Below are 21,320 nucleotides of genomic sequence, written 5' to 3'. Positions count from 1 at the left end.
AGTTGAGTTTGGGGGAGATAATGAAGTAAAAATTGAGAAATGATGTATTATAAAGTGATATGCATGAATATTTTGGCTAGGTAAGACTGTAACTTCTTTTTCAAGAAGCAGGAACAGATGAGTAGCATGCTCTTATTACATTATATTAGTCTCAATTTGGCAGATAAAAAGAAATAAAAAATTAAGAACAAAAACAGGGAGACTCAAAATACTACAGGGATGTGGTGGCTTGGGCTGAGGTAAAGAGTGTCAATGGTGATGAGAGATTGGACTCTGGAATACTTTGAAGTCAGTGTTAAGTTAAGAAGCCTCTAACGTGAGAACATGGCCTGAGAAAGAAGGAAAGGGGTCATGGACGAAGCATGTGCTTTACCTTGAGTATCTGAAAAGAGACTGAATCTGTTTCCATTCAATGAGCTGGAAAGGATTATACATGAAGTAGGTATGATTAAGAGTCTGTGTTTGGACTGGACATCCGAAGAGTGAATTTTTTGTGAAACACACAAACGGAACAGTTGACTAAGGACTCATATAGCAATGCCCTAAGGTGAATGGTGAGATATAGGCAAGAAAGTATAAAACTGGGCTTTTCAGCTTGCAGGTGCTGCTTAAAACAAAGTAACAGAGATTGTCACCCAGGAACTTAAAGTGAATGTAAATAAGAGGAAGGTCTAGGATAAGCTCTGAGACTCTCTCATGTAAAGAGGAAGAGGAGAAGAGGTGAAATCAGCAAACAAGACCAAAAGCGCAATGATGAGATAGGAGTCAAGTCCATGAAACTATGTTGCCATGGATTCCAAGTGAAAAAAGTGTTTCCAGGAAAAATGAATGATCCACTCTGTTGAATGCTGCTGCTAGTCAAGTAAGATGAGATTTTGTTATTTTGTGTACAGAACAGGGAATGGTTCCAGTGAGCTGTTGGGGCAAATTTCAAATTTGTCATAGATTCAACAGAAAATGGAAGAATGGGAATTAGAAATAGTTTTACTATGATGCAGCACGGTGTTCATTAAAAGTGTCTTTTCCAAAAATGAGAAACTGTGTTTCTTGACTGGGACGATCCAGTGGACAACCAGTCCTGGCTACCATCACATATACTCTCTTCCAATATGGCTTATCTGCATTTTCCCTATTGGTCTGATCCTCTCTGCAAATGTTATCCCTCTTGCCTGTAGCTTTTATAGTCTCCTTCCTTTTGTCTTGTCTTCATGTGTTCTTTCAATTCATTTACTTTCTCCCTAAATTTTTCTCTTTTGTTCTATAATCATTCCAACAATTATTCATTTAAATGTTTTTATTTTCATTTCTAGAATTCTTTTTTTATTATTATTTTTTTTAAAATTACTCCGGGTTTTTCCAAAGTCTAACCATCAGACACTAACCACTTTTTTGGTAGCCATTCAGTACCCCTTATACTTTTATTCACTCTAAATATTTGTACTTTATAATAAATATTCAAGAATTTAATCATTTGGGGTGTGTGTGTGTGTGTTTCTCTTTTGCTTTTTGCCTTTTTCCTTTGTTTATTTTTTTTCCTGATTTTCCATTCTGAGCGTAGTTTCCATTCCTAAATGGCCTGGGTTGAGAATAACTGCAGAAGTTTTTCTCTGGCAATAATGATCATTAAAATCTGGGAAATAGGGGGATCCCTGGGTGGCTCAGTTGGTTAAGCAGCTGCCTTCGATCAGGTCATGATCCCAGCGTCCTGGGATCGAGTCCCACATCGGGCTCCTTGCTCAGCAGGGAGCCTGCTTCTCCCTCTGCCTCTGCCTGCCATTCTGTCTGCCTGTGCTCGCTCTCCCCCCCCCCCTTTCTGATAAATAAACAAAATCTTAAAAAAAAAAATCTGGGAAATAGGGATGCCTGCGTGGCTCAGTGGGTTAAAGCCTCTGCCTTTGGCTCAGGTCATGATCTCAGAATCCTGGGATTGAGCCCCACATGGGGCTCTCTGCTCAGTGGTGAGCCTGCTTCCTCCTCTCTCCCTCTCTGCCTGCCTGTCTGCCTACTTGTGATCTCTGTCAAATAAATAAAAATAAATAAAACCCTTTAAAAAGTCTGGGAAATAATTTTCCTATGATAAAATATACACTTTATTTTTTATCTGCTAATATATATTTGGAAATTGAAAAATAAGGAATATAAGTATTTTTCAAAACCCATCTTTTGTAGTCTGGAAAACACTATGTTCATTTTACGGGAAAATAGCTTATATTGAATCTGCTAAAGGAATACTAACTGAAGCTAGACCACACATACTTATGGGGAAGAATCACCAGAGTGAGAATTTGGGATAGAAGAATTCTTTTCTTAATTAAGTCATCATATGTATACTATTCATATTATAGATGTGCTAATTCCCCAAATTATATACTTCTGGATTTGTAATTTATTTTGTCTATGTACACTTTGTGCCTGCCTTCTCTGGGATTATTTGAATAATTTTTAGAACTCCATTTCAATTAGTATATTGGCTTCTAGGCTCTCCCTCTTTACAGTTTCTTCTTAGTGCCTGTACTAAGATTACAGCACACAGTCTTAACTGTGTCTAGATAGAATGGTCTAGGTAGAATTTGTTGTACAATGTAAGAAATACTGTATGGAACAGGTCTATTGATATCTTCCCCTTCCCATTATGATAAATAGTTGTCATAGGTCTTACATATTACATACATTACAAACCCTGGAAGAAACTTGCAAACTTTGTGTTGAATGGTCATGCATACTGCTAGGAAATTAGCAGAAGATTGTCTTTCATATTTACCCTGATATTTATAACTTTAAAAATCCTTATGCCTTCCCAAATAAACTATTTCTCATGAAACTATGACACATAAACCAGACACATTTCTTTACTTTAACACCTCTTGCACGCCAGGCCAAGTAGTTTTTGGAAAAAGTCTTAATTTACCTTCATTCTGGAAGACTACTAATGATATCACATTCTGAGTTGGCAGGGTTTTTTAATGAGATGATTATTTTCTCCTAAATTTATTTGTTTCTAAAGAACTTCTAGGCATATAAAGTGTTGTTATTCTCTCATTGCTTTCGGTATTTTTTAAATCTGTTTCAGAAGTATGACTACAATGTGCCCACATGTGATCTAATTTTTATTTTTTTTTTAATTTGGGTTTGCTGGGCTTCCTGAATTTAATTTGGTGTTTTTCAACAAATTTGAATTAGCTTCAGCCATTATTTCTTCAAATCATCTTCTGCTAATTGTTTCCCTCTCCTTGTAAGATGCTAATTACATGTGTCACAACATTTGATTTTATCACGTGGATCTCTTTTGTACAAATTATTTTTGATCCCCTCTCAGATTCCATTATTATTCCTATCCAATCCAGAGCATTTGAGGGGGACAAAGTTAGATATTTACATGTTGCCATAGGAGGAGCCACAAAGAACTAATGCCTGTAATTAAGAGCAGAGCAACAATTTTTAAACATTAAAGCCCTATTTTATCCATAATTTTACAATCATTAATTTCAGAAAATAAAAATTTCAGATTAAATCAATTGGGTACAGGAGTTTGGACAGACCCAACTTTGTCCTTTTTGCATTTTCTTTGGAACTGAGTGCCTGCAGGAAACTGAGTTTTCTGCTCTGCTGCAAACACAGCAAATTATAAAAGGGCTTCGTCTTCTTCTGAAATTAGTACTGAAATGAGGACTGCTTAACTCTGAGATCTAGAATAAGAAACCCATAATGTTCAAAACCTAATGTGTAGTATTAGAAAGTTAGACACAGAGAAAACTGCCACACTGATCTTTATATCTCTGACTTCTCTGAGACATTTTTGTAAAGGCTCAGTGGTAGAATTTAGTGATTCATCAGCTGTATGTAACATCCCATGGTCATTATATCAATGTCTCCTTAATGCCCATCACCCAATTGTTCCTTTCTCCCATCCATCTCCCCTCCTGCAACCCTGTTTTTTCCCTATAGTTAAGAGTCTCTTATTTTTAGAACTCCATTTCAATTAGCATATTGGCTTCTAGGCTCTCCCTGTTTATAGTTTCTTGTGATTTGTCTCCATCTCAGTTTTCATCTGGTGTTGTTTTTCCTCCATTCCCCATGTTCGTCTGTTTCTTAAATTCCACACATGAGTGAAATCATACGGTAATTGTCTTTCTCTGACTGACTTACTTTGCTTAGCATAACACTCTTTAGTTCCATGCACATCATTGCAAATGGCAAGATTTCATTCTTTTTGATTGCTGGGAGATATATATATATATATATATATATATATATATGACGTCTTCTTTATCCATTCATTTGCCAATTAACATGTGGGCTCTTTCCCTAGTTTGGCTCTTATGGACATTGCTGCTACAAACATTGGGGTGCATGTGTCCCCTTAAATCAAAATGTTTTTACCTTTGGATAAATACCAAGAAGTGCACCTGCTGTGTCATAGGGTAGCTCTATTTTCAACTGTTTGAGGAACCTCCATACTGATTACCAGGGTTGCTACACCAGAGTTTGCATTCTCAACAGCAGTATGAGAAGGTCAGCAACATGACAGGTGAGTCCACGCTCACCACTGTTGTTCAATAGCACTAGAGATCCTAGCCTCAGCAATCAGACAGTGGAAAAAATTAAAAGACATCCAAATCAGCGAAGAAGAATTCAGACCTTCATTCTTCATAGATGATATGATAGTCTACGTAGAAAGTGCAAAGATTCCACCAAAAAATTGCTAGAATTCATGCAGGAATTCAACAAAGGTACAGGATAAATATCAATGCACAGAAATCAGTTGCATTCTATATATTAACAGTAAGGCAGAAGAAATAGAATCAAGGGATTAATCCTATTTATAATTGCACCAAAAAGCAGAATGTACAGAGGAATAAACCAAAGAGGTAAAGAAAAACTCCAACTATAGAACAGTTATAAAAGAAATTGAGGAAGACACGGAAAAATGGAAAAAAAAATCCATCGCCATGAATTGGAATAACAAATACTGATAAATATGTAACCGAAAGCAATCTACACATTCAGTAAAAGCCCTATCAAAATACCATCAGCATTTCTCACAGAGCTAGAACAAACAATCCTAAAATTAGAATGGAATAAGAAATGCCCCCCAAAAGACAAAATAATGTTGAAAAAGAAAAACAAAGCCTGAAGCATTACAATTCTGCAATTGAAACTGTATTACAAAGCTAATATCATCAAGACCATATGGTCTTCTCTTTTTTTTTTTTTTAAGATTTATTTATTCATTTGAAAGGGAGTTAGGGGCAGAATGCAAGGGAGAGAGAATCTTAAGCAGACTCTACACTGAGCATGGAGCTGGACATAGGCTCAATTTCATGACCCTGAGGTTGTGACCTGACCTGAAATCAAGAGTCAGTTACTTAACTGACTGAGCCCTACCATGACTCTTTCTACTCTGACTTCACACCTGACTAACTCCCTTAAAAGAGTGTTCCATGTTTATTTATCTCCAGTGAATTTGGTGGATCCTCCACTTAAGCTCACTCTACCAAAATCTTCCCATGGCTTCTTATGGGTACAGGTAGAGACATTAAGCATCTTTTTTAGAAGCATGTAGAGATGTAAAAATTAATTTAAGAAAAAACTGGGAGGTGTTCCACATCAGAATGTTAATATTAAAGAGCTTCTCTCTTACTTTTCTTTCTTCTCCATGATAAGAAATACAGATGTGTCGATGGGATACTCAACATTGGAAGGAAAAGGTCATTTCAGTGTCTTCTTCCCCTAGGCTCCAGGAGATTCCCCAAATCTAGGAACCAAACAGACTGTCTTGCAAACCTTGAAAATTCCTTTAAAAATGTCTTCTACTCCAAAAGAGATCATTATATATGTCCAAAGTAACACATTGGGTGAGGAGACTGGGTTTCTTTCTTTTTTTTTTTTTTTAAGATTATTTATTTCTTTATTTGACAGAGAGAGATCACAAGTAGGCAGAGAGGCAGGCAGAGAGAGAGAAGGAAGCAGGCTCCCCGCTGAGCAGAGAGCCGATGCGGGACTCGATCCCAGGACCCTGAGATCAGGACCCGAGCCGAAGGCAGCGGCCCAACCCACTGAGCCACCCAGGCGCCCCGAGACTGGGTTTCTTGACCAATAAGAGAAAGAATAGTAACTTCAACTTGATTTCAAAAATTTGTTTCCCAATATTTTTCTTTAACAAACAAGCTTCTCTCATGAAATACGATGAGAAAAAAAAATCCTACACTTATTATGGTAAATTAGGTTTTTGTTCAATAAAACTACATTCCTTCCATCAGAGAACTTTGAAAGGAGTAAACCCTGAAGAAAATCAATGATAAGTTTGGCCATGTGACTTGTTTTCACAATCTAATGTGAGTGAGAATGTGATAGCTTATGAGTTCAGAGTCCAGGCATTAAGAAGCATTTTTCTCCTAGTCAATAATCTCTGCTAAAGATGTCATGTATTATCAGTTTAGCTCCTCTTCTAAGAATAAAATATGTCCAAAAGATCTGAGTTGAATCTGTAGTTGCAGTCTGGAGCCAATTCCATGCAGGCCAAGCCTAGACCAACTGAAACCCAGACAAAACAGAAACTGGTGAATGAGAAATAAATGTTTATCTTCCCATGTCATTACAATCTTGGGTTGTTTGAGCACAATGTCAGCAAATCCTTATAGCTAGCATTTACATATTAAATGAATTTGATTTTAAATATTTAAAAATTTATCAACAGGAGTATAAGATGTCAGTACAGAGAGTGTAAAGAATATGTGTAGGGGTATTGGATGGCTAAGTCAGTTAAGTGTCTACCTTACACTCAGGTCATGATTCCAGCATCCTGGGATTGAGTGCTGCACCCCCAGTCTGGCTCTCCTTACAGTGGCAGCTTGCTTCTCCCTCTGACTGCTGCTTCCCCTGCTTGAACTCTCTCTCTCTGCGTAAAATAAACAAATAAAAAACTTTTTAAAAAATGTGCAAAAACTGTGTCTATATTCAAGGAGATATATGTAAATGGAGTATGAATTTTTTTTACAAGTAATAATCGAGCTCAATTTCTCTCCCTCTTGTCATTGAACTGAGGTAGAAATATCTGAATCATTATCAGATTACTAAAGTTATTCCTGAATTACAGGAATAATAAGCTGTTCAACGCACACAAATGTCTTTAACTTTTATTCTTCTTTTCTTCATTATTTAACATTTTTATTTTTTAGACCAAAGTAGTTTTGGGTTTGGGGAAGGGCAACAGAAGAGGGGACTTGGAGAATTTAATAAAACAGGATGTCTTCTAAAATAGCTGAACTCCAGGTAAGGAAAACATCACACCAGAAAAAGTAGTGAAGGGCACTGGTTATTAATGATTGAGAAGAAACCTATCTCTACCAAAAGATGAAGGTAATTTTTTATAGTGCTGGACTAAAAGTGATTCAGAAGAAAAGTGTTTATCTCATTCTCTGAGGATGTGGGGCAGATGGGAATGGCTTGTATATAGTAATCCTGTTATTTATTTGACATTATAACCCTGAGTGCCTGTTAACAATTTAGTACTCTCAGCTCTAAATCTACCCATCCCTCTGTGCCCTGTTCTCAGACAATGGAGCAAGATCCTATAAAGTTCTCTTCCTTGACAGCTCACATGTGCTAAATTCTGTTAATTAAGGCAGTGAAGGGACCCTGCAAGAGAAAGGGCTCTTCGTCCTGGTTTCATGGTGTTTTCAGGGTGTTTGGCAGCTATGGCTTTGTTGCCAGCGGCACGAACACAGAAAGTGTTCAGCCTCCAGCAGGTACTTGTGGCCAGTCCCAGTCAAAGCTTCCTGCCCTCTGCTCTGTCCTTCCTAACAGGGGTTCTTCCTGCCTGCCAGTCACAGCCTGAAATCCATCCCCACCTAGTTCAGCCTGTAGACTGTGGAGCTGCTCTGTCCCAGGTCAATGCAGTGAGCATGTCTGCCATGAAGCTGTGTGTGTCCATATTGTCTCAATGACATCTAAATCCCATCTCCAGAGAGGAGATGTGGCTTCCCAGTGATCTCTCTCTTGTGTACTGTCCTCTAACCCTAAGAAATTCTTTATGATTTTCTTTATTTTAGTAGCCTTTCTTTCTAGTAAGCTTTCCCTTACAAATTGGATAGTAATGTTTACACCAGTCTTCCTCTGGTTTCTGTTCCTGAGTCAATTTCATGTGTAATCTTGCCACCCAGGGTCGTCAACCCTTATTTGCAGCCGCTTATTTGCAACCTTATTTGCAGGATAAAGCAATTCACTTGGAAATATGAGTGGATTGATGACCTTATTGAAGACTTCACAATAACAATGCTTCACAATAACGATGCAATAATTTGTACTTTATTATTTAACAAATAACAAAAGCTTAAGAAATGTATAATATGTACCTGAGTATATATATTTTTACATTAATAAAATTAAGATGATAAAACAGTTTTTTGACACCAAGGGGGAAACCTCAGGTGCACTTTGGGCTTTGCATGATTATGATGCAAACTGCAGGTTCCTCTTGGCTAAGAAATGAACCATTCTAGTGAATCATGCTGATAACGGGCAAGGCCACACATGTTTGCATGCAGGGATGGTGGAGGATGGCTATGTACCTTCTTCTCAATTTTGTTGTGAACTAAAATTGTTCTAAAAAGAGTATCTGAAAAATATCTGGGAAAATTGCATGCCTTTTGAAGAAATGAGAAATATCTTTTTTTATAGATGGTGAGATAGCGTTATTCCAAAATTAGGTAACTGAAATGCCTAATGCTTACAAACATATATTTTTAGATATAAACAGTCTTCAAAAGATCCCATGTTTGAGTCAAAGTCGAAAAATGGACAATTCTTGTCACTTGCTGAAAACACTAATGACCTGAAATACAGAAAATTGTAAAAAATATAAATATAAATATCTTAAAAATATAAATCTTAAAAAATATAAATCACAATATTTTGAAGAATAAACAGGTTATGTAAAATAATAGTTGTATATCTGAATCTGAGAATTTCCCATATTATTCTGCAATGGAAACACTTTAACAATTGTGTTATAGAGTTGTTCACATACTGTACTTATTCTTTGTAAGATTAGTCCTCTTAAGGCATAAAATACAAAAGTTGTCAAGAAACTTACAGTTTAGGAAAGAAGGCAGAGGCTTTTGGACACAGAGATGGATTAATATTGATATTCTGGGAAAGTCTACTAATCCATGAAGAATGAATGAGGAAGCCAAAAAAACACTATGAGAAAACAATTGTTTTAGAAGTCAAATAAAAGTTCTTATTTGAATTTTTAATAACCAGTTATTTTTTCTATAGATTCTATAGAAACTTTCGCATTTTAATATAGTGTTGTACACTGAACATGATATAAAAATATCTTAGTAGGAGTAAATGAATAGGAAAAACTTACAAAGACAACAATGTCAGTGTTCTGATAATTTATCAAAGGTTAATAATATTTTATGAAAAATCCATTATTGAAAAACTCCTAGAGATTCATGTGAAAAGAAGCACATCTGTAGTTTTCTTAGCCAGAACTGCTCCCATGCTTCCCCACCTGCCCACCATAGCTCAGTGATCCATCATACCTGTATGATATAAAACTGAGAATATATCAAAAGTTTTAAGGTGGAACTAAAGTGGTGTTTAGAGATAATTCATAGCTCTGTGACTTATACCCAAAAGGAAGAATGTTATAAAATGAGTGAAATAAGTCAAGCAGAGAGAGTCAATTATCATATGGTTTCACTTATTTGTCGAGCATAACAAATAGCATGGAGGACATGGGGAGTTAGAGAGGAGAAGGAAGTTGGGGGAAATTGGAAGGGGAGGTGAACCATGAGAGACTATGGACTCAAAAACAATCTGAGGGGTTTGAAGTAGCAGGGGGGAGGTGGGAGGTTGGGGTACCAGGTGGTGGGTATTATGGAGGGCACGGATTGCATGGAGCACTGGGTGTAGTGCAAAAATAATGAATACTGTTATGCTGAAAATAAATAAAAAATAAATTTTAAAAAATGCATGATCTAAGTAGTTTCCCTCTCAAGGTGCTGTACAGAGAAGAACCTATTAAAGCTAGACAAGAAAGAAATGATAAACATATACTAAGTTGAAAGTTGATTCTGAAGTACAAATAGTAGAGTAACCCATGGCAGCCCAAGTGGATCAATACCTAAATATACAAGAGCATTAGCAAGAGCATAGATGAATGCACTAAAGTAGAACTAGACAATGGAGCAGCAAGGAGTTTGGAGGATTTAAAACTTCATGCAACTATATGGATGAAACGCACAAGTTTAGCTTCCCCTGCAAATGCCAAAAATAAAATATGCATACTGTATCTTTCTACTTATGTAAATGTTTGTAAATGGTCGTGAAAACATGAAAGGGGCATTTTATAGTGCTGGTAATATTCATTTTATCCCTCATATGATGGTGACACTTGAAAATTCAGCCAGCTGTTGGTATGTATCACATGTGCAACCATCTGTATGTACATTACACCACAATAAAATTAACATAACAGGCTACCATGAAAATATGCAAATATGTTTAAAGTTAGACATAAAATTAAAAACATCCTACCAAATACAACTTGTGAAAACCAAAATAAAAGGAAATAATTATATCAGAAATGTCTTAACCTCTAATATAATTTAATCTCTAATGTAGAAAACTATTCAAACTCAGTTAAAGAATATTCAGATGCTTATGAGGAAAGAAAGATGAAATATCAATTAAAAACCAAAAAGAAAATCTTACAAGGTAGAGAAAAGGGTCTAATAAAATATGTGTTGTGTGCATTTTCTTGGAATACTAAAAAAAGGAAATTACATGTGAGTGGCAATCTAAGCTAATTCTGATAATATATAAAATTAATAAACTACAAGACAAGTAGATTTATTGAAGCAATACCAAGTTGTATTTACATTTTCAATTCCTTTAACTTAATCTGTCACATTAGCAGAGTAAAGAAGGTCAAAGGATGTGATTTCTCTGATGCAGAAGATAAAACTAATTTTCATTTTTAATTAAAAAAAAATTAGGCTGCTGGAAATAAAAAGGAAAGATCCATGAAAAGATCTAGAATAGATATGATAACTCTGAAAAAGTACTGATTGTAAAAGCCACTGTTTATAAAAGGACAATTTTTAAAGTACGGTTTGACAAAAGTATATACAAGATCAAAGAAACTGAGAAGGAAGTGCAAAGTTATACCCACACATTTATGGAATACAAATTACAGCAATGATGAAAAATCATTCCATGGAGAAAGTGTAGTGTTACAATAAATGGCAAGATTTCATTTCTTTTGATGGCTGCATAGTATTCCATTGTGTATATATACCACCTCTTCTTGATCCATTCATCTGTTGATGGACATCTAGGTTCTTTCCATAGTTTGGCTATTGTGGACATTGCTGCTATAAACATTCGGGTGCACATGCCCCTTTGGATCACTACGTTTGTATCTTTAGGGTAAATACCCAATAGTGCAATTGCTGGGTCATAGGGCAGTTCTATTTTCAACATTTTGAGGAACCTCCATGCTGTTTTCCAGAGTGGCTGCACCAGCTTGCATTCCCACCAACAGTGTAGGAGGGTTCCCCTTTCTCCGCATCCTCACCAGCATCTGTCATTTCCTGACTTGTTTATTTTAGCCATTCTGACTGGTGTGAGATGATATCTCATTGTGGTTTTGATTTGTATTTCCCTGATGCCGAGTGATATGGAGCACTTTTTCATGTGTCTGTTCGCCATCTGGATGTCTTCTTTGCAGAAATGTCTGTACATGTCCTCTGCCCATTTTTTGATTGGATCTAGAGCGTATCATGCTTAGCAAATAAGTCAAGCAGAGAAAGACAACTATCATATGATCTCCCTGATATGAGGAAGTGGTGATGCAACATGGGGGCTTAAGTGGGTAGGAGAAGAATAAATGAAACAAGATGGGATTGGGAGGGAGACAAACCATAAGTGACTCTTAATCTCACAAAACAAACTGAGGGTTGCCGGGGGGAGGGGGTTTGGGAGAAGGGGGTGGGATTATGGACATTGGGGAGGGTATGTGATTTGGTGAGTGCTGTGAAGTGTGTAAACCTGGTGATTCACAGACCTGTACCCCTGGGGATAAAAATATATGTTTATAAAAAATAAAAAATTAAAAAAAATGATCATCTGTTAGCGCAAATGATAAAATTTCAAGAAGATGTATTAGGAAAAACATCTGACCTAAAGTTGGGCAGTGATTTCTTAGAGAGAAACAAAACATGATCCATAAAAGAACAAAGTGATGAAGTATAGTTCCTTAAGATAATGTCTGTGCTTTGAAGAGAAAGGAAAGACCAGTCATAGACCGAGAGGAAATATTTACAAATAACACATCTAATAAAATACTTGCTGCCAGGATACAGAAAGAATTCTCAAAATACAATAACAAAAACTAAAAATATAACAAAAATATTTCAAGATACTTCACCAAAAAGCATTTATTGATGGCAAATAAATACAGAGAAAGTTGCTCGACACTATCAGTCTTAGGGAACATTCACATTAGAACTACTACATATCAGAATTCCTATTCCAGCAAAAGAGAGGATATGCTACTGTTCCCTACATCCTCCACCAAATACAGCTAAAACGCCTAGATATTATACACAAAACAATATAACATTCAAGAGTTTATGAGAAAGCAGACAGAACTGCGCCCTCTAACCCCAAGGAATGATATGGCGGTGAGCGCCCTGGAATTTCTCTTTGCCTCACATATCCCAGAGTGGTGAGCAAACCACAGACACCAAAGTGCACAGACAAAAGTCCCCAAAATGATTTTTTTTTTCTCTAATGAGCATAATAGAAAAAAAGATATGTTAGAAAGACCCACACAAACAAATAAACAAAAAATGTAGACACTAAGTGCATTATTTCAATCAACCACAGACTATTCAAGGGACACATCACTCAGGAATGCAGGGGACATCAAGACATTCTGAGATAAAGGAAAACTAAGAAAAGTGTCACCACCACACCCAGTCTGCAAGAACTGCTGAAAGGAATTATCCAAACAGAAATTAAATGGTAACAGAAGGAATCTTCCAAGAATCATCAGGAAGAAAGGAAAAAAAAAAAAAAAACAAAGTATAAAACTATCATTAGGTCTAAGGGACTTCGCCTCAACTCTAGTGTCTAAATTATTTGATATTTGAATGAAAATCATCAGTTGAAGCAAAATTATAACATTCATGTAATTCTCAACATCAGTAGAGAAACATTTAAAACAAAGTAGAAATGAGACACAGTAAAGGGACATCAGGGAAGGGAAGGCTCTACATTTTACTAAGTACAGTGGGTTGTGACAGAATGTGTAGACTGATATATGTGTTTATAATTATCTATATAAAGATATATGCTATCTACATTGTTTATATAAAGCTGATTAGAACATATGGGGACATGTATATGACTATATATGTATAAAGTTATTTATGAAGAAAAGATCGACTTTGCTTTACATTATGCTCCATCAGGTTCATAATGTAGAAAACTATAACTTTCACATTTATCTCACTGCATCGCAAATACAACATCACCAAAAATAAATTCCAATTGCATCAGAAACTCTAATTAAAGTGAGAAATTAATAAATAAAGAAAAAAGATAGAAGTAATATGGAAAAATGTTTATGAACTTTGACAAAGTTCTACAATAGGTTCAAAATAATCAATAACACTCAAATGACATATGGAACCATCGTAATATTAAAATTCTGATCATTAAAGGACTCCAATAGGAGAGTAAAAATGCCATACACAGTGATTTCCATCTTGTAAACTCAAAAAAGAGCTCATATTTAAAACATGGTAAGGACTTCCAAGAAGACAAAAGAAAAACACCATCTAGGAGAAATAAGCAAGGGACACATGAGTCCTTCTCACCAAAGAGAATATCCTAATAACTCACAGCCCAGGAAAATGATACTGTTCTATAACCAGCAGAACATTTTGTCATAATTTTCCTCAGAACTTTGGATCAATGGACAATTTTGTACAATATATTTACACAGTACATTAGATAAATGCAGGGATAATGTAATATATTGAAAGATACACATATCTATGACTAAGCATTTTCATACTAATGCTTAGAAGAAAATGTATAATAATCATATGTAAACATAATTATAATGTTCAATTTATGCATTGTTTTTTTGACAAATGTATTATTTACATTTCGTAAATATACTATGTATTATGTAGTTATGTATAATAGTTATCATAAATACAATACATAGAAAACACATAGAAAAAGCCTTTTATAAAATAATTTATTTTTTTAATTTTATTTATTTATTTGACAGAGAAAGAGATCACAAGTAGGCAGGGAGTGGGGAGGGGAGCAGGCTCTCTGAGCAGAGAGCCTGATGTGGGGCTTGATCCCAGGACCCTGAGATCATGACCTGAGCTGAAGGCAGAGAGGCTTAATCCACTGAGCCACCCAGGTGCCCCATAAAATAATTATTCATAATAACCACACAGTAAAAAAGATGCAAGTTTCTGAGAAACTTTTAAAATGTCCTATTCATATAAGACAGCAACACTACAAATTCACAAACTATAGACAAATCTAGTAATATAGACCAATTACAAATATCATATGAAAGCAAAAGGAGACACATATAATAATGCATACTGCATGAGTCCAACAATATAAACTCCAAAACTAAGTAAGGATATTTCACAGTATTAACATTGGCAGGACAAATAGAGGCTCTACTTCTCGCTCATGAGCTGATTTGTATTTACGTTCTGACTGTTTTGTGATGAATATGCACAATCATGTAGTTTTCTTTTTTATTTTAAGATTTATTTATTTATTTGACAGAAAAAGAAATCACAAGTAGGCAGAGAGGCAGGCAGAGAGGAAAGAGGAAGCAGGCTCCCTGCCCAGCAGAGAACCCAATGCAGGGCTGATCCCAGGACCCTGAGATCATGACATGAGCTGAAGGCAGAGGCTTAACCCACTGAGCCACCCTGGTGCCCCAGTCATATAGTTTTCTTGATGTGTGGTAAAAAATATATAAGGTTATTTCAGGCAAAAGAGCATTTATAGAAGTATGGCTTTCTAAGAAAAGCAAGAACTAGAAATTATTAAATATACATTAAAGGTATAAAAATAGTAAAATATCACAGAGTCAAACTATGGAATAGTAACAGACTTTAAATAAACAAGAAATATGTATGACTATAAGGATGAGATCTACAAATGTAATATTAAATGATAAGCTTTTAATAAAAGCTGCAAACATGTGAAACCTCACCATTTCCTCTTCATCCTCTATGGAGAGCAGGGTAGAGTTCTTAGAAGCACAGGACAACCGACTCTCATTCCATGGTTTTCTTACAGTGCTAATGTAATAGCAATTTTTGGAATATGTAATCCACTCTTTTGGACAATGACCACATGGATCAGCTAAAGAAAGATTATGAAATATTATCCAAAAAGTTTCAAATTTTAAAAATTGCAAATTTACAACTTGCATATGTATACACACATGCATATATATACATATGTATGTGTGTGTGTGTATATATATCTATATATATATATATATATACACATATATATGACATATCCATGCACCCTCCTTCACAGGTGGCAAAAATAAAACACACACACACTCCCAAAGAGTCAGGCTTCCCTCCCTTAATTTATGTGCCCATAAAAGGCAAACACACAAAAAAGTCTACATGTCTTTTGAGTCACTGAACAAAACCACTTTTTTGGAGTTATATAATGATTTATCTCTTATTATGTCATAGCAGGAGGAAATTTGAAGCAATTGGCAATAATGAGTATGATAATTTAAAATATATTTTTTCTTTATTTATTTGAGAAAGAGACAGTGAGGGGGAGCATGAGAGAGGAGAAGGATAGAGGGAGAAGCCGACTCACTGTGGAGCTGGGGGCCCAATGTGGAACTAGATTCCGGGACTCCAGATCATGACCTGAGCCAAAGGAAAGTGCTTAACCAATTGAGCCACCCAGGTCCCCAATGGATATGGTAATTTTAAATGAGGATTTATTCATATTGCTGCATAAGAAGGAATAAGCTCTTACAATCATTACTTATTTTCATCTATTTTCTGCATTTTATAATATATATTTTAAAGTATATATAAAATATATATATATATTTAAAATATATATAAAATATATATATTTTATAATATATATTTCATCAAACTCTATGATGATTTTGTACAACCTAGATGGAAACAAAATATAAACTGTACTACTATCAGAACTATGAAAATCATTACATACATTTCTGGATTCTTGTAACTGGGTACGAATTGTCCTGCTGTGGTGTTCTAATACCTAAAAATAAAAATTAATCATTGTAATAATTCTAGTTTTTCTGTTTGAAACTTGGTGTACTTTTTAAGATTAGAATATTCTGGAATAAAATTGATTTACTAAAATTAACAATATCATTAAGATTTGAGTGTAAATCAATCCAAAGCCTTAAACAACCAAACATCGACATTTCTTAGAGTATTTCGTTTAGCCAGTCTCAAGAATTAACTTGTATTTTTCAATTATGTATATATGTATATTTTCTACAATCATTGTTATTTATACTTTTGAGAAGTTCAGAATAAGCATTCCACATTTAGTCTAAATGCATACGTGGAAAGGATAGTTCCACTCCCTCATACTTTAAATGCTTAGAGGCACTGATGATCATTAAAATGAAAAGATTCCTCGGGGCGCCTGGTGGCTCAGTGGGTTAAAGCCTCTGCCTTTGGCTCAGGTCATGATCCCAGGCTCCTGGGATGGAGCCCCATATCAGGCTCTCTGCTCAGCAGGGAGCCTGCTTCCTCCTCTCTCTGCCTGCCTCTGTCTACTTGTGATCTCTGTCTGTTAAATAAATAAAATCTTTAAAAAAAAAAAAAAGAAAAGAAAAGATTTCTCATAATCATTCAAAGATTTACTCACAGGAAAGAGAACTTATCATTCTTGCTACAATATAGGTCAAAACAAGGCAGGAGAGTCCCAAAACCCCAGCAATGAGCTTCTCTAGAGATGATGGCAAGTATGTGGGGAGAGAAATGAAACAGTGAGGAAGGATGGATGGATGAAGACTAAAGTTTAGACAGTTTACATACAAGAGAACCAAAGATGCACAGAGAATCATAGGTATAAACATGGACCACAAACCCATATCTACCATTGTAATCTTCCTCACAATATACCACTTAACTGTCAGTAAGCATCATGCTCCATGAGCTATTTGGTCACGGACTATGAATTACAACAATGCTGGAGTGAATTAGTCCTCAGATCTCAAAAACGATACCTTATTCCAGCTTCAAGTTCATCATGATCCTCACAAATGAAAAATATATGGAATTATTCTCTACTCTTTCCCACACATTGTACCCCAAGTTCACATCCTAGAACAGTTGTCCTGTGTGCCTTACTGTGTGCTTTATTTTTGCAGTGGTAGTTCTTGTCATTCCCTTGCAGGTCTTCAGACACATTTTGAAGATTTAGTTCTGCACAGATGATTTCCTGCTCAGTTACTGAATTAGAGCTTTTAGAATCAGTTACTGAATTAGAGCCTTACCTTTCGACAGTTGTCTTCTTGAGTTCTTAAACAGATTTGGTTCTGAAGGTTTTCTCTCTGGTTATTCATTTCAGCACTGAGAGATCTCAGGGCCTGTGCTGTATGGAAACTGGACTTATATAGTCAGCAAATGGTGTAGGTAATGACAAGAGCCCTGCTAGAGTCACACTGGGTGGAGTGTGAGGTAAGTGGTAACACTCCTTTGTAGCTGAATGATGTAAAATTCTGGTTCTGATTTCTTCAGAGCTTGAAATAAGTGTTTCATCAGAGAATAAGTGATTCTTAAAGTGGTATTTTATGTTTGATGCAATGTTATTGATTGTAGCCACAAAAAGCAACAAATTAGTGAAGAATAAAGAAACATGAGGTGAACCATGAGAGACTATGGACTCTGAAAAACAGTCTGAGGGGTTTGAAGTGGCGGGGGGGTGGGAGGTTGGGGGAACCAGGTGGTGGGTATTATAGAGGGCATGGATTGCATGGAGCACTGGGTGTGGTGCAAAAATAATGAATACTGTTATGCTGAAAATAAATAGAAGGAAAAAAAAAACATTTAAAGAATGATGTTCTTAGTAGCTTAATGTCAGATTCCATAGACACACTGTAGGAATAACAGGGTTAAAACTAAAATGCTGTTATTAGGAAATAATAAGACAAATTTTTTATGACAATTTTTAAAATCCATGAAAGGTTAAAGATTGTTCTGAAGTTGGGGGAACAGTGGTGTTAGCATATACAGGAACTTCCTGCAGTAAATTACTTCTATTTGGTGACTTATGTATACTTAGTAAAAGGGGATGAGGTCTTATTAAATCACCTTACATTTTGAATGATTGTAGAATCCTGGAAATTAAATTTTAAAGAAATACTGTATATGGTGAAAAATACTACATGACACACTAACCTTATCCAAAACCTAAACAATACTGCTGAAAACCAAAAGCAGACAATAACAGAAAAAATTTCTAAAAATCCTTATTTGACACCAGAAAAGGGTAATTGATAATGGCCAACATATGCAAGTATAAAATGGTAAACAAAAGTAGAGATCATTTATGGAAGAATGGTATGAACTCAGAAACAATCTATGGCTGTCAAAGGAGTGAAGGTAGCTTTATTGTGCAAGCAATTGTTATAACTCAAATAAACGTAATCTAATAATTCACATAATTAGCTCTGCAGTCAGTGAGCTCTAGAATCCCTTCTGGTTCTCAAAGTTACAATGTGTGATCTTTTAAGTTACTTCATGTCTACCTACCTAATTTACTAATCTATCATTGAGATTAAAAATATGTAAGTTCTAATACATGTAAAACACTTAGGATTCAAGCAGGCTTTTATAAACTCTTAATAATATGTTAGTTATTTTATTCCTATTTTTAACCCAATTGCTATATTGTTGTTTCTGATTCATATCATACTATGTACAATGATTCATAGGGCTGTCTTCATCAGTGTGGTAAAAACTTTTGCAATGCTTTGTTCATATTTTTTGGAATCTTGTCATTATTTATAGGTAAGCTTAATTAGTAAATTAGGAAATTTACCTCCTCCTGATATTAAGAAACATTAAATAGTTTTATTTAAGAAAGTATATGAAGAAGTATATTTGACCTTCATGATTGCACGATTTTATTTCAAGAATGTATTTTTAAAGGCTGGGCTAAATATCAAGTAATATATGAAATTATTTCTATGTTGATGACAAATCCAAATTAACCATTCCTTGTCATGCATTGATGCTTATGAGATTTCACGTGAAATTATATGGATTTTAACCCTTATCATCTGCGTGTGTATACATTTGACTACTTCTCCACAGGCAAGAATATGAATATTTTAAGATATTCTCTGACATATATCATATTTCTTCCTATCTGTGACCCTGAGTTGTTGTAATAGAGTTAACCAGTGTTCTCTGTGATTTTGTTGTGTATTAGTTGTATCCATCCAGTATCTGTATCTCCCACTAAGTGAGGTGGCTAGGAGAGAGACAGCAGAGGAGTGACACTTACCTTCTGTTGGCCAGAGTCAGGCATCTTCCAGGGGGAGACCAAGTTACTCTTGTATCTTGTATCCACAGTATCTGTGGTCTTCACAGACTGCCAGCCCTGTGAGCGCTCAGAGTGAAGAATAGTGGAAAAAGTAGATTTATCATCAACATGTCGCTTAAAATTTGAACAGGAAACCCTTACATTTGGGCTATTTTGAAGATACTTTATCTCATCACACACCTCCAGAATGTCCGAGAATTTCAGTTTGTGGTGTGTCAGTTAATTGCGACATGACTCTGAGAAATGTTTATGTTTCACAAGATATTGGGGTCAGAGGCTTGACCACCCAAGCTGTTAACTTGCTTCTTTCTCAGTCACAAGTGCCGAGACCTGAAAATGCAGGTCTTTGAAGAGTATCTTTGATGTGTCAGTTCTATTTTTACACATTGCTAAGTCTTGGCATAACATGCTTCTTTTCCTTATGCTCTCCTTATGTTATTTCTATTATAATGGGAAAAATCTGAAAACATAATCCCATTAGAGTAGGAAATTACTGATATTTATCTCCAACTATTTTGAGTAACTACTACATTTTCAACGTCATGGTAACTGTTGCTATTATTAATTCCCAACTGTTCTCAATTTCTCAGCCCTAGTTCTTTAGATTCCTACCTTCAATTTTATTATTTGTAAATAATTATTTAAATTTCACGTGATAAAAATTAATATCTCTGGGAAGGTTCAAACATGAGACAATATTCAACTATATCACCATGGCAGAGGTTACAATAGTAAGTAACCACTCATGACATTATTCATTGATTCATCCTTCAATCATAACCAGATATCTCTTTTTTAAAAGGGACATTTGTCAATAAATGACAAAAAAAAAATTCTAAGAACATGGGGGAAACAAAGCTAATTTTTAAGCATTGCTCTTAACCAAAAAGTAAGACAGCAGAAAATGTAGACTTTTAAAACACAGATATATGACTATGAATTCCAAAGGAAATAAGGGGCACCTGTGTGTCTCAGTAGGTTAAGATCTGCCTTTGGGTCAGATCTTGATCTCAAGGTCCTAGGATTGAGCTCCATGTTGGCTTCCTGCTCAGCAGGGAACCTGCTTCTCACTCTGCCCTTTTCCTGATTCTGCTCTCTCTTTTGTGCTCTTTCTCAAATAAATCGATAAAATCTTTAAAAAAAAAAAAAAGAAAAAACTTCATGTTATCTAGTTTGCATCAAATGCAATTCTTTTCATCATTCCTCCTGTTGTATCATGAATTAGGTTAATGTGTACCTATCATTCCTAAAGAACTTAAAAACAGAAGTGTCATACCCAGAAATTCCACTTCTGGGGATGACATACCCCCTTTTATTGCCTTTTGCTTATTGTACTTAGTGGATAATATATGTTTTACACATCAGAGGGTTGTGGTAACTCTGTGTGGATCAAGTGTATTGCCACTGTTTTTCCAACAGCACTTTCTTACTTCATGTGTCTGTGTCACATTTTGGTAATTCTCATATCTTTGTAACTTTCCCATTATTACTAAACTTGTTATTGTGATCTGTGACTTGTGATTACAACTTGCTCAAAACTCAGGTGGTGACTAGCATTTTCAGCAAGAACATATTTTTTATATAAAACATGTACTTTATTTTCTTAGACATAATGATCCCACACACTGTATAGAATACATTATAGTGTAAACATAACTTTTTCATGCACTGGG

General features: G+C 35.4%; 1 protein-coding gene across 10 annotated transcripts in view; it reads right to left on the bottom strand.

Moving 5' to 3' along the window:
• LOC101682407 (NKG2-C type II integral membrane protein) overlaps window positions 1–19,943 on the bottom strand; it is a 34,345-nt gene extending 14,402 nt beyond the window's left edge. The window contains exons 1-6 of one of the 10 annotated variants that reach the window (XR_006604641.1): window positions 19,828–19,943; window positions 19,609–19,704; window positions 17,594–17,702; window positions 16,288–16,341; window positions 15,281–15,432; window positions 8,286–8,833 (exon numbers count right to left, since the gene is read on the bottom strand). Coding sequence is in view for 2 of the 10 variants with exons in the window: in XM_013050907.2 (XP_012906361.1) it covers window positions 8,722–8,833; window positions 9,095–9,201; window positions 15,281–15,432; window positions 16,288–16,341; window positions 16,963–16,981 (444 nt within the window). In the remaining 8 variants the exon portion in view is untranslated. Of the gene's footprint in view, window positions 1–6,774; window positions 6,899–8,285; window positions 8,834–9,094; window positions 9,202–15,280; window positions 15,433–16,287; window positions 16,342–16,962; window positions 17,044–17,593; window positions 18,034–19,608 lie in introns of those variants that run through there. The other 9 variants (XM_013050907.2, XR_006604640.1, XR_006604642.1 and 6 more) reach the window with 9 other exon arrangements.
• Between the last annotated feature and the right edge of the window lie 1,377 nt (window positions 19,944–21,320).

The sequence above is a fragment of the Mustela putorius genome, unplaced genomic scaffold (assembly GCF_011764305.1).
Source record: "Mustela putorius furo isolate JIRA1106 unplaced genomic scaffold, ASM1176430v1.1 tig00537227_pilon_pilon_pilon, whole genome shotgun sequence".
Classification (NCBI taxonomy): Eukaryota; Metazoa; Chordata; class Mammalia; order Carnivora; family Mustelidae; genus Mustela; species Mustela putorius.
The sequence above is the reverse complement of the archived record's forward strand: the minus strand, read 5'-3'. Positions and strand labels throughout refer to the sequence as shown.